The 17,636-nt window shown below is 31.3% G+C and overlaps 2 protein-coding genes across 8 annotated transcripts in view; one reads left to right on the forward strand and one right to left on the reverse strand.

Annotated features, from left to right (window-relative positions):
* The window catches only part of LOC132703806 (short-chain dehydrogenase/reductase family 16C member 6-like), a 30,463-nt gene extending 14,719 nt beyond the window's left edge, over positions 1-15,744 (reverse strand). For 2 of the 4 annotated variants that reach the window (XR_009619153.1, XM_060673292.1), the window contains exons 1-6: positions 15,659-15,744; positions 11,189-11,336; positions 10,981-11,135; positions 10,595-10,772; positions 7,353-7,513; positions 6,036-6,245 (exon numbers count right to left, since the gene is read on the reverse strand). Coding sequence is in view for 3 of the 4 variants with exons in the window: in XM_060673292.1 (XP_060529275.1) it covers positions 6,036-6,245; positions 7,353-7,513; positions 10,595-10,772; positions 10,981-11,135; positions 11,189-11,336; positions 15,659-15,660 (854 nt within the window). In the remaining variant the exon portion in view is untranslated. Of the gene's footprint in view, positions 1-4,349; positions 4,518-6,035; positions 6,246-7,352; positions 7,514-10,594; positions 10,773-10,980; positions 11,136-11,188; positions 11,337-14,431; positions 14,593-15,658 lie in introns of those variants that run through there. The other 2 variants (XM_060673291.1, XM_060673293.1) reach the window with 2 other exon arrangements.
* LOC132703803 (cAMP-specific 3',5'-cyclic phosphodiesterase) overlaps positions 1-17,636 on the forward strand; it is a 205,436-nt gene that overhangs the window by 110,924 nt on the left and 76,876 nt on the right. Inside the window, exon 2 of one of the 4 annotated variants that reach the window (XM_060673286.1) lies at positions 1,330-1,635. The exons of the other annotated variants lie outside the window; for them this stretch is intronic. Coding sequence (XP_060529269.1) covers positions 1,526-1,635 — 110 coding nt within the window. The 5' untranslated portion in view covers positions 1,330-1,525. The remainder of the gene's footprint in view (positions 1-1,329; positions 1,636-17,636) is intronic. 4 annotated transcript variants of the gene reach the window in all.

The following is a 17,636-nucleotide window of genomic DNA, read 5'->3' on the forward strand; positions in this document are numbered from 1 at the left end:
GTTGCTTTAACAAAGGTACTTTACTTTGAAAAACACAAATGATATTGCGGTTTCTGCCAAAAATCACAGTAAAATTAAAAATACGGATTAACAAAAAAAACCGTTGAAAATAGGTATAGATGGAAAGTTATAGCAAACCAATGCAGATTTAGATCCTAATATCTAAAAATATACAGGGCGTCTCATTTGAAAAATAACTTTTTTTGATTTTGAAAATAATCTAATCGTTTATTATTGGACACCCTGTATGCGATAAATCAATTGTTAAAGCTGCCGTTTATTGAAAAATCGTCAATCAAAAATTGATGAAAGGTGCATTCGCAAAAATAGGATTAAATCATTAAAAATTTTCAAAAAAATCAAGATATCTGAAAAACAGTTGAAAATAAGTCGGACCCCTAATGAAACTCATCATAAAATGTTGCCATAAATCCAAAAATAAAATGTTCGATTTAATATAATGGTTTGTGGTTGGTTGGATGGCTAAGTGGTTAACCTTGAAAATATTCTTATGTAACTATAAGTCCGAGAATTTCAAACTTCAAAATTTATTATTATCTGGACAACCTGTTAATTTTTTTGTGGCATCGATCACTTTGGATACAATAATAAATGAGTTACCAATAAACTTTTAATGAAGTAACTGATACTCTAAAAGGGGTTTTATTTAAAAAAATGTTGATTGGGTTTCGCACAATGTGCGCATTATTTAGACATTGTTTATGGTGGCATCGAATAGGTATGGGGGAGAAAATTCTTCAGACTTTCAAATTAATTAAATGTTTTACATTATTTACTTCTAATTTAAATATTTAATGTACAGTTCCAATTAATGGAAGACGAGTTATTTCATGAAAAAGTCATCAAACTAACATTTTTTGTTTACGTTCGTTTTGAACTTCAGCATGAGGCTCAACGGTCCAAGATTTGATTCTAAAGCAACTTTATTCTGTATTCATTGTTAAGATTCATATGAATAATTTACGCTATATCATCAAGTCTTATTGTCTTCGTAATATTTATGCATCCTTAAGGAAACTTTCCCTCTATTATATCACTAGAATTGAAGGCGGCTAGCGTATTTCATTTATTATCTTTATCTGGCAGCTCAACTTGACCAATTAAGGGAAATAAAACTAACAACTAAAGATTTTATCGTTTCTCTGTGTATGACAATTTAATGATATGGTTTGGTTTATAATTACTACTACGTTATGATTTGAAGTATTATTTTAAGGCATATCATCTCACAACTTATAAAATTTTCATCATAATACTGAGAGAGCAATTTGGAATCTATATCGATTTTTGTTGTTTGTGTTGAAACAGTTTGTTACACGGTAATCAGAAACTGTATTAGTTAGTCTTTAAATTTCATAGTGTGGTAAAATGGTATAGACGTGTTTTTTAAAGACTAATTATTTGTGTAACTAAAACTCATGGAGACTGCATAAAGATACAATGCAATGCCAGAATCTAACACACGACTGATTACGTGTAAAGTTGGACACGTCAATTTCGTAAAATGTCCGGATTACCAAGGAAGAAACGGGACGATTTTGCTGCATTTGAATCTCGAGTGTTGAGAAGAAGGAGGGGATGGACAGTTGTAATTGGATCGGATTTTCATAAGGGGTAATACTTATTTAAAATTAAATTTATCCCAATACACTTTCACCTTTATGTAAGTGTATATGTTTTTTATGAAAATGAATTCTTCTTTCCGCATCATAAAAATACACCTTTCAGGTAAAGGCATGAAAACTGCAATTTTTATTTTATGAATTAAACATTTAGAACAAATTGTCACAGTAGTGAATAAACTTCACAACCGCACAAGCAGCTGCAGCGGCTAGGTTATGATATTTAACGGTTTGGTTTTCTCGGTCTAATAAACATTATCATAGGACATGATGTCGCTCAGTCAGTGCTTTAAATTTTGGTTTAATATATTGATCTGTTTCGTAACAGTAGAAAATTATTAACTCGAATTTGTTTAAAAATAGGCTCTTAAAGAAAATTTGGTTTTTGTGGAGCACCCGAATAATATGACTGGATAGAATTTTAGTATATTTTATGCAACAAGTTCGATAAACGCCATTTTGGTCACGAGTTCGCTAATAAACGAGTGTCTGAAGAAGTTTATCAAAGTTCCATCAGTGTTTATAATACAACGTTCGCTTTCAAACCCGTATCTAAACTCCCGAAGTATTTTAAAATAAGAAAAAAAATCTTTTTAAACGTTTTGTTATAATATACCTATAAAAACTAGATAAAAGGATTGAGAATTATAAAAATTATATAATAAACTGGTTTTTAAGGAATAATTGTTTTTAAAATCTGATTTCGGAATTATCAACAGGGTAATAATACAAGTAATTATAAATAATTAGAAAATATCATTAGTAACGTAATATTTTTTTATTTTTTTTTAGGTAAGTTGAACAAGATTGGCATGTTTCGACTTGAATATACCAGGGCAGGTAAGATACACGTTCTAATATTGACACAGTATTCTACAATATATGTATAGGTCTACAAAAAATCAGAAATTAACTGGATAATCAGAACGAAGCATTTTCTCTATTTGTATATTTATAGTCACAGAGTAAGTGACGCTTATTCACGAGCCGTCCGTATATGTTTTATACATTGTAAGACACAAATTTGGATATTTGAACATAGTTAAATATTTTTTAAATTGGTTGTCTCGTTTAGTTAGACAAGAGGTGGCATCATCTTTAATATTTAAAATAGGACACCCTCCATATTTTATCAATTTAAATTTGTGTGCTTTACTTCAAGTTAATATCCAGTTTTTGTATTGTTTGACCTCGATTTCTCAACAATACGAAAACCAGCAAAATTAGGCATGTTCCAACAAAACGTTTTAATATATATTATTATTAATTATGCTTTCTAAATTATTATTGGAAAGGTCGTTGCTTTGACGAAAGACGCTATAAAATTTTAATGGAGTTTCTTAAGAGAATAAAATAAATTACATCTTTTATTGGAGCTTTATTAGATCAATGGCAATGCTTAATATCCAGGGTGCCCGGAAATGATGAGCAAAAAATGTAAGGACTGATTCTGTTCGAGAAATTGATATTAAGTTAATTACAGAGAGTCAATTTTTTTTTGAATGATTTAATTTTCCTTTTTATTTCTAGTATACCTATTAATATCTATTTAAGCTCACTTATAAGTAATATAATGTTGGGTTTATTTTTTTTAAAATTTAGGGTATGGCAAATAAAGACTATTAAAAAAGCTGTTAGCAAGAAAATCGCCGTTTTAATTTTAGCTTATTAATAACATTTAATAGTTTTAAGTTATTCAAAAACTGTCAAAATTTACTTTAAAATTTGTTTCGCGAAAAATCATGGTTCCAGAACATGCTTTGATAATTATTGTACATAATCAAAAATCCGACACTGATTTAATTTTTTTAACTTAAATTTTGTTGATAGCGCTTTATTTTATTGTGGTATAACGGGAGTATGTCCCTGCTTGTCTTTAATTGTGAGTGTTTAGAATTTGTAAAACGCTTTTAAACAAAAAAGTTTTCTTAAGGTCATGGGCAGCCAATGGTGCGCAACTAAGAGTTTTACTTCAAATTTAGTATAAAAACAAAAAAGAAAATTAATAATAAGTCTTTTAAAGTTAATCAGCACTGTTAACTTTAATATTAATTTCCCGGATACAGTCAGACCTTCAATTTTTTGCGTAATTTTCGAACCCTCTGTAGCTATGGAGAAATATTAAATCGACTTTATGTTTAATTTTATCAGGTTTGCCAATTATTAGTGCATTTCCAAAAACTAACACCATGTTAAAACGTAATCAAAATATTTTTAATGCATATTTTAAAAATAATTGATTAAAAAACAATAAATAAAAATTTAACTGCATAACCGTAAAAATGATTTAATGATAATTTATAAATTCTTTGCTTTTTATTAAAAGCAGAAAATTTGAATATGTAACACATTTAATTAGAATCAGCCAATTTTTATGTATTTCTCGACCAAAAGTATTTCCAATTTTGATTAGCTTTGCCACAGATTGTTTCTAACTGAACCCGGCAGGGCTTGGTATAAGTCAAGGAAACTACAGTTCAAGTTAATTGCGTAATTAAAACTACGTAATTAACCAATTTGTCAGTAAATTAATACTGTGTTATTATCGAAGATTAAAATTTCATAAATCATGAGTTCGTGGAGTTCCCGGGCCTGAATCTCGAATTTATAAAACCGCCACCGTCAATATAGTTCCCAATATAGATTTTTTTAATAAAAACTGTTTACCCTACAGTCTACAATTCAATAAACGAGGCAAATAGCAAAATCAATTTTATTTATAAAAAACTGTAAAACAAATAACAGGATAGTTATTATCACTTTATATGTAGTGATTACTTTATATTGTAAAAAAGAATAATTCAATATAAGTCAGACAACAGCTCCGTTGTAAAAGTGTCACGAAAATAGTATAGCGCTTCTCTTGGCCAAAATCTGAAAAGTAGATTGAAAATAATAAAATGAATACTCCCCAAGTAATAACAATGCAAAATTTACTGTTTCCCATTGCGGTAACCATATCTATAAAAAATATATATATCAGATTTTGAGGGTTTGTTTTTACGACGTTCCAAAGTTTTCATATAAAATGACAACAATATTATAGACCTCAATCCAGCACGTATTCTCTCGTGGAAATATTCTCGTCAATTCCGAATGAACGTGCGATGCAAGAATTTCGATATTGTTTTTCTTTACAAAGTTCTTAACGTGATCTCAATACATATTAAACTACTTTTTGTTATATATTATAAAATAATTTAATAAATGTTAGAAAAATAAATATGGAACTATTGTTCGTGTTGTTATTGCAATTTTTCGAGGGGCAAATGACTGAAACAATCTGTACAATAAAATCCTGTTTTTGAAAAAAAAAACCCAAAGTTCGCCAGATACGTTTGAAGTTTCCCAAATACTTCTAATTTTTCAAACTTCCTAGAAATCCCCAAGAGTATTCAAAAAATTACCTAACATACTACATAAGAAATTGGGATAACGGATAAGCCTTAAAGACCCACTATGAAAGCTGAAAGAAGAATACCAGTTGTGGGTACTTATAGAAATATCGGTAAAATTGATCGATAATACACCGAGAGTGTTTAAGGGATATAAAACACAAGAAAAACAAGCCAGAAAAGCCCACATGCACTGCTATGGAGAAAAGAAAGCGAAAACACGATCTTTCAAAGCATAGTAGAGAATATCACCTTAGAGAAACAAAATAAGAAAGGTCAAATTAGATTATATAAGAAGACAAGTCACAAAAATCGACAAAATAAGAAATATGGCAAATAGGAGTGGAATGCTTAATAACAAGAAAGCAGTGCCATTGTATAGTCACGTTCAAATATTGATAGAACACAGGTCACCGAAAAGAATACTGGAATAGTAGCCTTCAGGGGGAAGACATGTGATAATAGATAAAGAGCTGAGGGTAGGAGACTGGAATATGGAATGTAGCAGACCTGTGGAGGACCAGAGCGGGAAAATGTCAGAATAAGAAGAAATTACGGCTTACACTTTTGCTTCTATGGTTTAAATTCTCCCGAAGACCCTGAGATATTTTCACATACTTTGGAATTCACCCCGAAATGCGTGATTTACCCCTCACGCCGTTTATATTAATTAAGATTTCTTATTCTAACACCAGCTCAAAAATTGAATTAATTTCATTTGTTCCTTGTTATTTAGTAATAGTAAGTACATCTCAGCAAGCATATACATATTTTTATTCGTTATTCTCTGCAATTGAAAGGAAAAAACATCGAAAATCACAGACTTGGTGGATGTTAAAAGTTCTGGTAGTTCCACAACAGTTATTTTCCACTGCGAAAGTATGTATCGATTTGTCAAACCTACATAACTATTTCTTTGAGATGTAGGAAAAAAGTTACTATACGCAACAATAATACGATATATATATTATGCTCTAACTAATTAAGTAATACTTACGGGATTAAGGTAAATATAATTCCAATTTCGGGAGGTAACTTAACTAAACGCTGATTGGTAACTTGAGCTTTAAAAATCTCTTTCGCCACGTCACTTTGTTTTAAAACCTTATTGAAATATTGAAATCTTATGTCCGGTCTCTTGCATAGTCCGGTGTCTACCATGAACGGACATATTGTTGTGAAATGTACCCTGTTGTTTGGTATTCTCCTATAAATTCATTATTTTATAAAATAAAATTGATGTTGATTAAAGATTTAAAGATTAAGCGAGTTTCTTGTTTTCTTTCATAATCTTGAATACCTCATATTATTTAAATCGATTATACAGGCTGTGGAGTCTCACAAATTCGCTGCTATTATTGGTATGTCAGTAATTGTAAGAGATACGAAATCCGTTAAATGGCGATTTTGGAGCTTAGTCTAAAGCCGTTTCGATATTGAGAAAATTCTGACTAGTTTCAAAGATGCCTGGGAAAAACAAAAATCGAAGGTTTTTATTGTTCTACTTTTTAAAAGATATTTTGAAATAAATAATACTTTGTCGTGAGAATATTTTGTGTTTTACAAGATTTTGCTTCTAAATGCGAAAAGGTGTTTCGTCTTCGCGTTTTACAAATACGAATATGTTTCCTTTTTTTTATATCTAAATAATATTTTTTCTTTTAAATCTCCAAGTGATTAAAAAATAGTTAAATTTAAAATTAAACCTGAATTATTTATTCGGTTAACCAGAGACCTAAAAATCTAACTATTCACAAATTACAGAAAACTTATAAATTTCGAATCTAATAGCATCTTGTAAATATTTTTTTTTTCCGGATATGTCCCATCTAGTCGGTATTTTCCTAGGGTTGCTCCAATTAGTTGCGTATGGATGAACTCGTTAATATTCCTTTAAACAATTGAAGGATCTTTGTTACTTCAACCAATTTCAATAAGGGTATATTTTTTGATAACAAATACCTTTTTTTTACGTTTTAATATATATAATATATATTTAATCATGAAATAAACTTTTTAAACATAGAATATTTCTACATTTTTATCGAATTTGGCAAAATTATATGAAAAATCTGTTTACGTTAAAGTAACCAATTGTAACCAATTTATGACCAAGTCCTGATTACAGTTTGAAAGTTTAATTTCTCGTTTCAGGGATAAAATGTTCTATTTTTCTTAACCTTTCCAAACATATATATCAAGGTCTGTATAATTTTCAAGATGTTTATTTTACTCAAATTTGTCGAATTAAACGCTAAATTGAAAAAATAGTTTGCAAAAAGGCCCATTTTCTAAATCTGAAGAAAAAAGTTACCTGAACTCCTCTTCTAGTCCTTCCATCAAACCCCTTACCGCATATTTAGAGGCACAATATGGAACCAAATTATTCAGTCCCAACAATCCGGCCATTGAGGATAAGCATACCACATGACCATGGTTATTTTTTTTCATTGCAGGCAAGAAGGCTTCCAAGGTCTGAAGAATATAAAATATATTTATTGGATTTATTTTAAATCTCACTTTCAACCAATGAGACCTTGCTTAGAACGAAAATGGTGCAAAGTTAGGGCGCATGCGCGGAAGATTGCCTTCTACGAAAATATCATAGTTGTCATAGGTGCATCAATTTTAAAATAAAGTAAATAAATATTCAAGGTTTATACTGGAAACGCAACTTTCTTAAATATGTAACCAAAACTAATCCTGCATTGCTTTTTTACACACCCATTAGTAATATGCAATTTTCTTCCTTTAATCCTCCATAACTCAATATTAAATACTTGAATATTAAAATCTTGAATCTTTTGGAATCGACTTTATTTTGAAGACAGACTTCAGCCATGCGACGAGGGTTTAAACTTTAAACCAACATAAGTTTCTGCGCAGTTGTCGCAATTTTAATTAAAATATATGTATCGCCGCACAGTGCTCCACACCATGGACAAAGTTAGAAATTTTCACTTTTTTTTTAAAGCCTTCAAAATATTATTTACTGATAAAAGACTATCTGACATTGTCAAAACTGATGGAATCTTCAATTGCAATCAAGTCGCCTTGTTTCAATTCACAGTCACTATTTACCTGTTTAATAAGTACGTACTTCTTCTTATCCAAAAGATGTTTTATTCTTTATTGGTTTTTCGGCGTTATTAACAGGCGTCTTATAATATGTAAAAAAATGAATACACTAAAATTAAATAAGAATTTAAAAAAAAAACATCTAAAACCATTCCTGAGATTACAAGATACAGTTTTAGAACAATTTAATACTTGTGTTTCATATTTAAATAAAAAAAATTTCTTATAGGAGAACAGTGAGAAAATTTTTGCATCAGAAACTCGGACCTTATAAACAAATGGTTTTGTGCGTGCGAATGGGAAATGGGTGTCTTGTATTATCAACAAACAAAACAATATTGAAAATTGAAGTGATCCCAGATGATACATTTGAATTTTTCAAACAAAGGTAAAATTTTTCTGCTTGACTGTAAAAACTAAATTTAGAAATTGCACAAGAAATAGGTCATATTGTTTACGGTGACTGTTGTGAATGTTCACTTCCTGATGATTCAAGAACGCAAGTTGAAGATATGCCTGGACCTAGCTCCTTGGACCTTGTAATGGAGCTTTAAGTAAAACTAAAAAAAACGATGGGTTGCAGATATAAATACATATCGAGCAGAAGAGATAAATTTCTAAGAGATGCACCAACACCATTAAACCCCAATATTGTGTATTGTTAAATCTTTCAGAGCGAACATATTGTCTTTTAACAAGTCTTATTCATTCTTTTCATAAAGATCATAAAGAGTGCCCTCCAAATAACCATATTTTAAGAAAATTTTAACTTCCAAATTAGAAGTAACAGAAATCTCAGAAGAATATTATTTAGCTTATTACAACTTACAACAAAATACTTTTGTAAGCGGGATTTCGATGGCAGTGGTAATCATAGTCTTCCACAAAAAAAATTCTCAAAGGGGATATAATGAGGACGGATGAACATTTCTTTCTGGTTACCTTTGTAATACTTAAGTTAGTGGAGTGTGACATAGCCGAAATTTTGTAGGTCAATCCTCTACCATCTTCCATTTTATTCTGTAGACCGTTAAAATTTTTGTTTATAAAAGAAAATGCCGATTTAATTCTTGAAGAGAACTCCAAAGTGACAGAACAAATAAAAAAATTGCTTAATTATAATAACATTAAAAATAGGTTCTGAGGTAGAATACAAAATGATTTTTACAATGTACTCCGAAACAGATGAATTCTAAGACTATTATTGAACGATCCAGAAAAATGTTGTTTTAGTTTGTCGACACTTCGTGGATGGATCCGTTTTTTTGAATGCTTATTACATATTTCACACAGGTTACCATTTAAGTGCTGGCAAGTAATACAAAACCGTTTTTCAAAATTCAAAAAAATACATGCAGATAGAATTTAAATCTAAGATGGGCATTTTGGTTCACATGCCCAAACAAGGTTTTGGGTCGAGTAATGATGATGATAAATACTGCCAGACGATTTTTTGTAAACGCAAAGGATTTTCATATTATTTTAAAGGTGATATCTAGCGGTTTTAAAATTAATGTGGCCACATTTAAAATTTTACTTAAAGACACACCAGAGCTTCAATTTATATTACTGGTATTTTAATTCAAGTAATGTCCATAAAGTGCTGGTTCACGGTTGCGAAATGATAGAACATTTTGAAGTACCGATCGGGCAATTATCAGAAGACGCGCTTGAAGCTCGCCGGAAGTCATCCCTCGCAAACACAAATACAGATTTGATAATACACTTAGCTTTAACTGCCGTTCCTATTATATCCTTCAAGAAAAATATTGATGTTAGGAAAAAAAGCGCTTTAGTTTCAGACATTCTAGCTTACATTAAAATCCCACAATATTCAGATTCCCAAACTGATAAAATTAACGTAAGTGAATTAAGCTACTCCGATTCGGATGATTCCAGCTAAATTACACAACTACAACGTTGCGTTTAATTTTTGTTTTGTTTGTTGTGTTTATATCACTTAATTTTTACTTGTTTAAATTTGAGATTTTTGTTGTATCAATCCAGAGGTAATAGAAATGACACAATTGACACCTGGATATTTTATATTTAGGGTATTTCATATATTGCTTACCATTTTCATTTCCTGCAAGGATTAAATAATTTGAAGAAAATTCATACAAAATATTTTTTAAGAATCTGCAAAAATTTCCCAGTTAAAATCTATTTTAAACCTACAAAAATGGTTCCTTCCTTTATAATGTGGAACTGTGTAACAATTTAAAAGTTTCAAATTACTTTTTTTAATTAAATAATAGGTCGAGTTTAAAGTTAATTTAGTAGGTCAGTTATCTAGATTTGCGTTGTATTTACAAAAACAATCATAATTGACTAATTTAAATTTTTGGCAAAACTGCGGTTTTTGTCCGTTTTTCCCTATACCGTGCAGGACTATGCGCCGCTCAAGATATTTTAATAAATTCTTCTCATGGTTTTAAAAATCTGAAAAAAATGTTTTCAATAATAAGATTATCTTACCCAAAAGTGTGCGAATACGTTAATTCGTATAATTCTATCAATCTCTTCTGGAGTATGATCCAAAAACGAGTGTGTTGGCATAATGCCGGCGTTATTAATTAAAATCGTTACTTCACCTACATCTCTCAGGACTTTTTTTGCTACTTCCAATACATCCTTTCTGTTGGATACATCACATCTATAAAACAATTGTATTAATTCAAAGACATCATTGGTACAACAGCGCTGAACACCAATAGTAAAATATAGGTCTCAGTTTAATAAGGCAAATTGTTGAGAAATAAGTCGAATAGTTAATAATAATAATAGTTAAGTGAGAAATTATGACTTATTCCAAACGTTTCGGTCTTTTTTTTTAGAATGTCCTTCAAAGGCCATCTCCATACTTGTAAGCATATACTAAAGAAAATCCCAGACTTTTTAAATGACGCATGGTTTCTTCATTATTACTTTCATTTATATCCCATCCCACCACGGTAGCACCATTTGCCGCGTACATTAATGCCAATTCTTTTCCTATTCCATGACCGGTTCCAGTAATCTAAAACAACATTAATTGCAATGGTAGCGTTTAATTCATAGTGTATGGCTTACCAATACAATTTCACCTTTAACGGATTTTGGCTGAGAAGGATTCAAAATATGATATAAACTTTTTAGCCAATAATATGGAACCACGACAAACAATAGAAATAGAACGTTTCCCACGTAGAGCAGAAATTCAATAAAAACTTGCACATTCCTAAAATTTGACAAAAAAAGTATGAGGGTCTTTCCAAAAACAAGTTAACTTTTAAAAAAAAAATAAAACTTTAATGTTAATTTTTCAAAGAAACTTCCACAGGCTACTGTAATACTTTTTTCAAAACTTCTGGATTCCTACTGCGTATGTTTTTGCTGAGCCGAACTTGCTGACGTTTCGTCGATCATCCTGTTGGCTTCTTCAGAGCTTGACTGAAAGTGGCTCGCATTTTACTCTGTACCTGCTTATATATTGTTTGAGGGAGGCGGAGCTGCTAATGAGAGGCATAAGCACCGTCTCGGATGACTGGATCCCATATTGGTGACAGATAAAGACCTGATTCGCGGTTACGATTGTTAGGTTGTTTATAGATTTCTATAGACTCTCGGATTTTTATTAGATATTATTATCAATAGAAAATCAGACCTAACATTGGGTCATTGTGTTCACAGAAAATCCACGTACACAGACCGATACCTTAATGCACTCAAGCCCGAATTAAAACACCTTACCTCTGCTCTTCTCTTTCTACATTAAAGATACTAAGCGTTCCATTACAAAATACACTTCACCACAACCTTCCTATAGCAATGAGGCCGAAAGCAGTCCTACACTTGTTACTGTGGTCCTTCCTTACATTCAAAACATTACTGACCGCATATCAAAAGGTCTAAAGAAATATAACGTCAAAACCAGATTCACCACTTGTCAAAAATCTCTCAACGCCTTCCATACGTCAAAGACAAAGTTCCACTTGCCATGTAAGGAGTTTACAGCATTCCATGCGTGTGCGGCAAAGAATACATTGGAGAGACCGGACGAAAAATATCAACTATAACAACACAAATAAACGACGACAAATAAACTCATCAGCAGTTGCCGAACACAATCACGTAACCGGACATAAGATTTTATTCGATAAAACTAAAATTCTTGCATGTAATCAATTGTTCTTCCAACGAAAAATCCGAAAGTCTATAGTAGTCTATAAACAACCTAACAATCTTAACCGCGACTTAGGTCTTTACTTGTCACCAATATGGGAATTAGTCATCCGAGCCATTGTTTATGCCCCTCATTTAGCTCCGCCCCTTCAAACAATATATAAGCAGGTACAGAATAAAATGCGAGCCAGTTTTAGTCAAGCTCTGAAGAAGCCGACAGGCTAATTGGAGAAACGTTAGCAAGTTCGACTCAGCAATAACCGACGCAGCAGGAATCCAGAAGTTTTGTAAAAAGTAACTTTAATGTTGCCATTATACAATGCAAGTATATGAAGAAAAACTATCAATTCTTGAAACTATCAATTTCTTGAATGTGGGAGACAATGTTTCAGTGTTGAAACTAAAAGAACTTCGACTCTTTATGTGTGCTTAATTTTACACAACGTTTTATACAGATCGATCACCCTGTTATGAAGTTTTCTTCTTTAAATTTCCGCGCCTTTTATTGAAGTCCGTGTTGTCCACAGTGATCCTTACTGGAACAAGAGTAAATTTAAAAAAGTCGGTTGTATTGCAAATATTAACAACGTTTTTAGCAATCGAAGCAACAACTTTGTGGTTGACCACTCGGTTACTGTCACTTTAAGTAGCGCTTAACGGAGAGTTGTAAAAATAAAAATAATGGATGTTTGAAGTTCTTTTAATTTCAAATATGTATTTTAGTGTACGTGTACCGCATTGTTTTAAAAATTTACCAGTTTCACTACAGGTAGTTTTCTATAATACAACTACAACTACACTGCAACTGACAACAAAACATTTTTTCAACAAATTTTCGATCATTTCGATCGAATCATTTCGATTCCACAATAAGACAACCCTGGTTCTTAATTGAACTCTTTAAATTTGAACTATCCATTACCGAATTGAATTGTGTAGGTATATTAAACATAATATATTATTCGCCATTATTCGTCTCTAATTAATATGGATTTTGGCTTTATCAGTTAAAGAGCAACAAATAATTGAATGTCACCAAAACATTTTAAGTTAGAACTATACATATAAATTACAAATGAAAGGAAAAACAATTTCGCAGGGAATATCTTTCGGGCATCTCTTTGTGGCGTTGGTGGTGTTACTGAACCGTATAAAACCAACGTAGCACGACATGCGATCGATTATCAAAACTTTGGTTCTGCCCTCGGTTCAATATTACAATTTTCACCCTCATCCTCAGTGACATAGCATAAAAGACAATACCCAATTATATACTGGTAAATCGCAGATGGTATTTTAAGATTTGTCAGTTCTGATGTACTGTCAGTTCAGTAAATGTATCCGTACTATTTTGCAAAAACATAACCAACAACGATTGGTCTCGGTGACATTATAGTGTGTAACAACTTCTTCTGTCACTCGCTTTTTAAACGCTTGTTCCGCTCGTCTCAATTCAAACTCGTGACTCAAACTTACTTTAATAAGTATGATAGCATACACACGTGCAATTTTATAATAAGAAAGACGATAATTAACTTTTATAAATAACTTGCAGTACTGTTGGTCTTCTTAATGTATCTGCTTGTTTAGTTTTATTCGGAATTAGAGATATTACCCTTGACCCTTAATGTGTTCTATTCCCCTTCTTAACATATAAAAATACACCGAGATGTCTCAAAATTAAATGAGGCTACTTATAAGTTGTATCTACCCCTAAAAAAAAGGTGAAGAATAATATCCTCCTTATAAGTGAAGAAGTTGTGCGCCCTAATTGATAAGAAATTTCGTCTCTATTTTAGAGCATTGTAATATGCACAGCCTTTGTTTCCAAAAAAAAACTAAATTCAAAATATATATTGACAGATTTGAAAAGTCACTACGCGCATAACCTTTCACAGTATTAGTTTGTTGACCTCGGAAGATAGTAAATACAGTCTTTCACTATAATTATTATATTTCAACCCGTAGATCCAATTTTATTTTGGGGCTTATTAACTCTACTTCCATTTTAATTAAGACAGGAGCGAGCACAAACAATACCGAAATTAAACGTAAACAAAAAAATGTGTAGATATTTATTATTGTACCAGATCTTATTTTCCAATTAAAATGTATACGCTTGCGTTGTTACTTATTTATGTTATAAATTACCTAAATTATCATTGTGTGTTTCATCGACATTTTGGAATTAGGTACAAGGTTCTGATCATTCAAAGAAATTGCCTTTCTGACATTAGGCATTATTGCGCACATCTTTTTCGGAAAATTTGTAATTCATTCTTAATTTGCTCTGCATTGTTTTTCCAGCTATATGGAAGGGTTTCACTTTTGTTCCTCTCTGAAACTTATCGAGTCACCTAAGTGGTTACAAGAAAGAGGCAAATCTTTAAGATTTTATTACTATACATTTTAAGCAAAAAATAAAAGTTCAACCAGGAACTACTGATATGCTCTAAAAAGCATAATAGTATGTTATGTAACAAGTTTGATCAAGGGAATTTATTTTGGCAAGAGCAGCAGCCTAGTGTATAATAAAATTTAATGTTTAATGTAAACGCCCACTCAACTGAGTTTTGCTCGTGGTGCCATTTATCTTATTTCGTTTTTTCTTTCTGGAAAAGAACAGCGTCGATACCAAAAAATCTTACTCATATTACCAAACAGTCTTTTCTATCAAAATAAAGCTCGTTATTTTTGTGTTGGTATTGTATTTTGATGTGAGATTTAGATCTATATACAGGGTGGTAATTAAAGATACGATCTAAATTTAAAGACATTTCTGAATAAATTTTATAAGTATTATAAAGTGTCGGTTTCAAGGTACTAAGTTGATCAGAATTATTAAGACCAGTGGACCTTGGAAGCTAAGCAACTACAAATGAAACTTTGTACTGAAGTACGTACATACCTTTAGACAACCTTGTATAGAGCTTTTCTTTATTTATTGAATTCAAAAGTCACTAGTGTATCTTTTGGAGTGATTATTTTATTGTAGTAGGTTTACAAAAAATAGGTGATCTGTTGTAGAGTAGAAAATTTTATCATCATTAAAGCAAACTAAAATATTTATCAGTTCCATCGCCAGCAAACTGCAATATAACTCTTTAAATTAAGATAATAAAACAAATCATCAATACTTTTTATTTAGGTTTTGGGTTATGTTTTAATGAGAAGTGCTAAATCAAGACTGGCGATTTCAAAATATTTAATTATTTAAGTTTGATTTAAATATAAATTTAAAAATGCCGTGGATATCACCAAATGATTAATGATTGATGAATTAAAATCTCAATTCCGCTTTAGTCACAGGAAAAACAAACAGGGAAACCGCACATAACTCATGTATGAAAACAAAATAATTGTTTGTTAAACACTTACATGTCGCTAATGCACTATCACCCTATATGAGTTTACAATATGACCACCAAATCCAAATCTAAATTAATCATTGCTTCATATTTATATTTACTTATCACTGCTACTGACTAAACATTGAGTTCACGGCGATAACATATTGATCTGCAAGTTTAAACGTATTGTGATTGGGAATAGAAATATATTGGGTGTGACTTTTGTTTGCTGTAATGCTTAAAATGTTTATTTTAAATAATTATCGATTCATTGTTTTTATGTTTGAAACGGAATCCAAAATTGCATTACTGCATTACATTTAAAACATTTATATATTTAAAATCTTTGGACGTATGTTTCACAAGACTAGGACTTTACTATTAATATTTTAGTAGGTAAATTAGTAATGATTTGTTGCCACTGTATAGAAATCAGATAATCGTATGTCACACATATTTCTCAAAAATCAATATTGCTGCAGTTTGCATTCATATAATAGCAATTAGTCTTTTGTCGATATTGATCCAATTTTTTTTTGTAAATGCAGAATTAGAGTATGAAAATTATTTTAATAATATATTTTTATAATATAATCGCAAAGTTACCGTTCATCTGTTAAGTTAATGCCATTTTTCCACTTTGCAGCTTTAAATGCAACAATAATTGTACAATCTTACAAACTTAATCTTAATTTTCATATTGACTTGTCAGAGATTGGCATAATTGAATCGCGTGTTTAACATGATTAACCAGAAAAAAAAAACTTTGTTTCCTCCACTTAACCGTCATTATTGCAACTATTTAAGTACTAAACATACTTCGGTAATATGTTTATTCAGGATACCACTCCCTAGAAATCGTCGAAATGATTAAAATTAAAACCGAACCAAATTTATACAAGATATACAAAAAGTATGACAACGGTGGAATATCTTGAGAAATAAAAAATTTGTTAAAAAAAGTGCATATAAATAATAATAAAAGAACTGTTTAATAACAGCCAACATGACCACCAGCCCAACCCACTGATAGAGTGAAGGAGGTAGCTTACATCTTAAATGGAAATCTTAAATTATAACAGTTACTCTTGTATTTCTTGATAAATCGTGATAACTTGGTGATTACAGCGCCATCTATCGAGAATCCAAAGAAAACTTTGGACAAACCCTGAAGCTTTTGTGACTGAAATCGGGTTTCCATTTCAGATTGAAAAAGTGCCCCCTTCCACCACTAATGGGTTGCATGTTTGCCATGTTTGGTGTCATTGAACAGTTTTTTTTTAATATTAAAAAAAAAATTGAACCATTGTGTAATACTAGAGATATTCTACCTTTACTATACTTTTGGGGCGCCTGGTATATAAAAGGCCATCAGAATCGCACATACCTAAGGTGACAAGACAGAAAAGTCAAAAGGCGTGTGTTATAATGTTTGTGGACTGTAAACTTTTTTCTGTGGAGCACTAAAACCACTTGTTGTTACATTTTAAACTCGTGGTTTTATTTAGACTTTGACACGGGCGATACATTCGCTGCTGTGTGTCAAACTATACTCAAACGGTTGTGACTTGCTAGCGGCTATAAGGCATAGGCAGCGGGGCGAGGTTTACAATATATATAAGTTCTACATTATTGCCACAGCGATCATTTGTTTTCTAAGTCCTCAAAATGCCCCCCGCCTTGAACCAACATGGTGAGTTAAAATGAAAAAAAAAAAAACGGAACAACGCTCTACGGGAAGCACTAAATCTGCTTTGATTCACACACTACACATTGCATGAAGTATCTTCCTCCATGGGTAGAGGACGAATTTTTGTGAAAGCCCTCTTGATGGTCTTAGTCGATGTGCGGATTCTCGCACTATGGATTGATTGTCCCGCAGAGAGGTGGCAAGTTATTTTCTTTGACAAGTACTAGAGCACCCTCAGTGGAACTAGTTTTTCATCGATTTCGTTGCTGAAGTCCGGATATATACTCCTTGCTCCATGTAGTCCAAAAATGTTGCT

The sequence above is a fragment of the Cylas formicarius genome, unplaced genomic scaffold (genome assembly GCF_029955315.1).
Source record: "Cylas formicarius isolate icCylForm1 unplaced genomic scaffold, icCylForm1.1 PGA_scaffold_6__28_contigs__length_40554024, whole genome shotgun sequence".
NCBI lineage: Eukaryota > Metazoa > Arthropoda > Insecta > Coleoptera > Brentidae > Cylas > Cylas formicarius.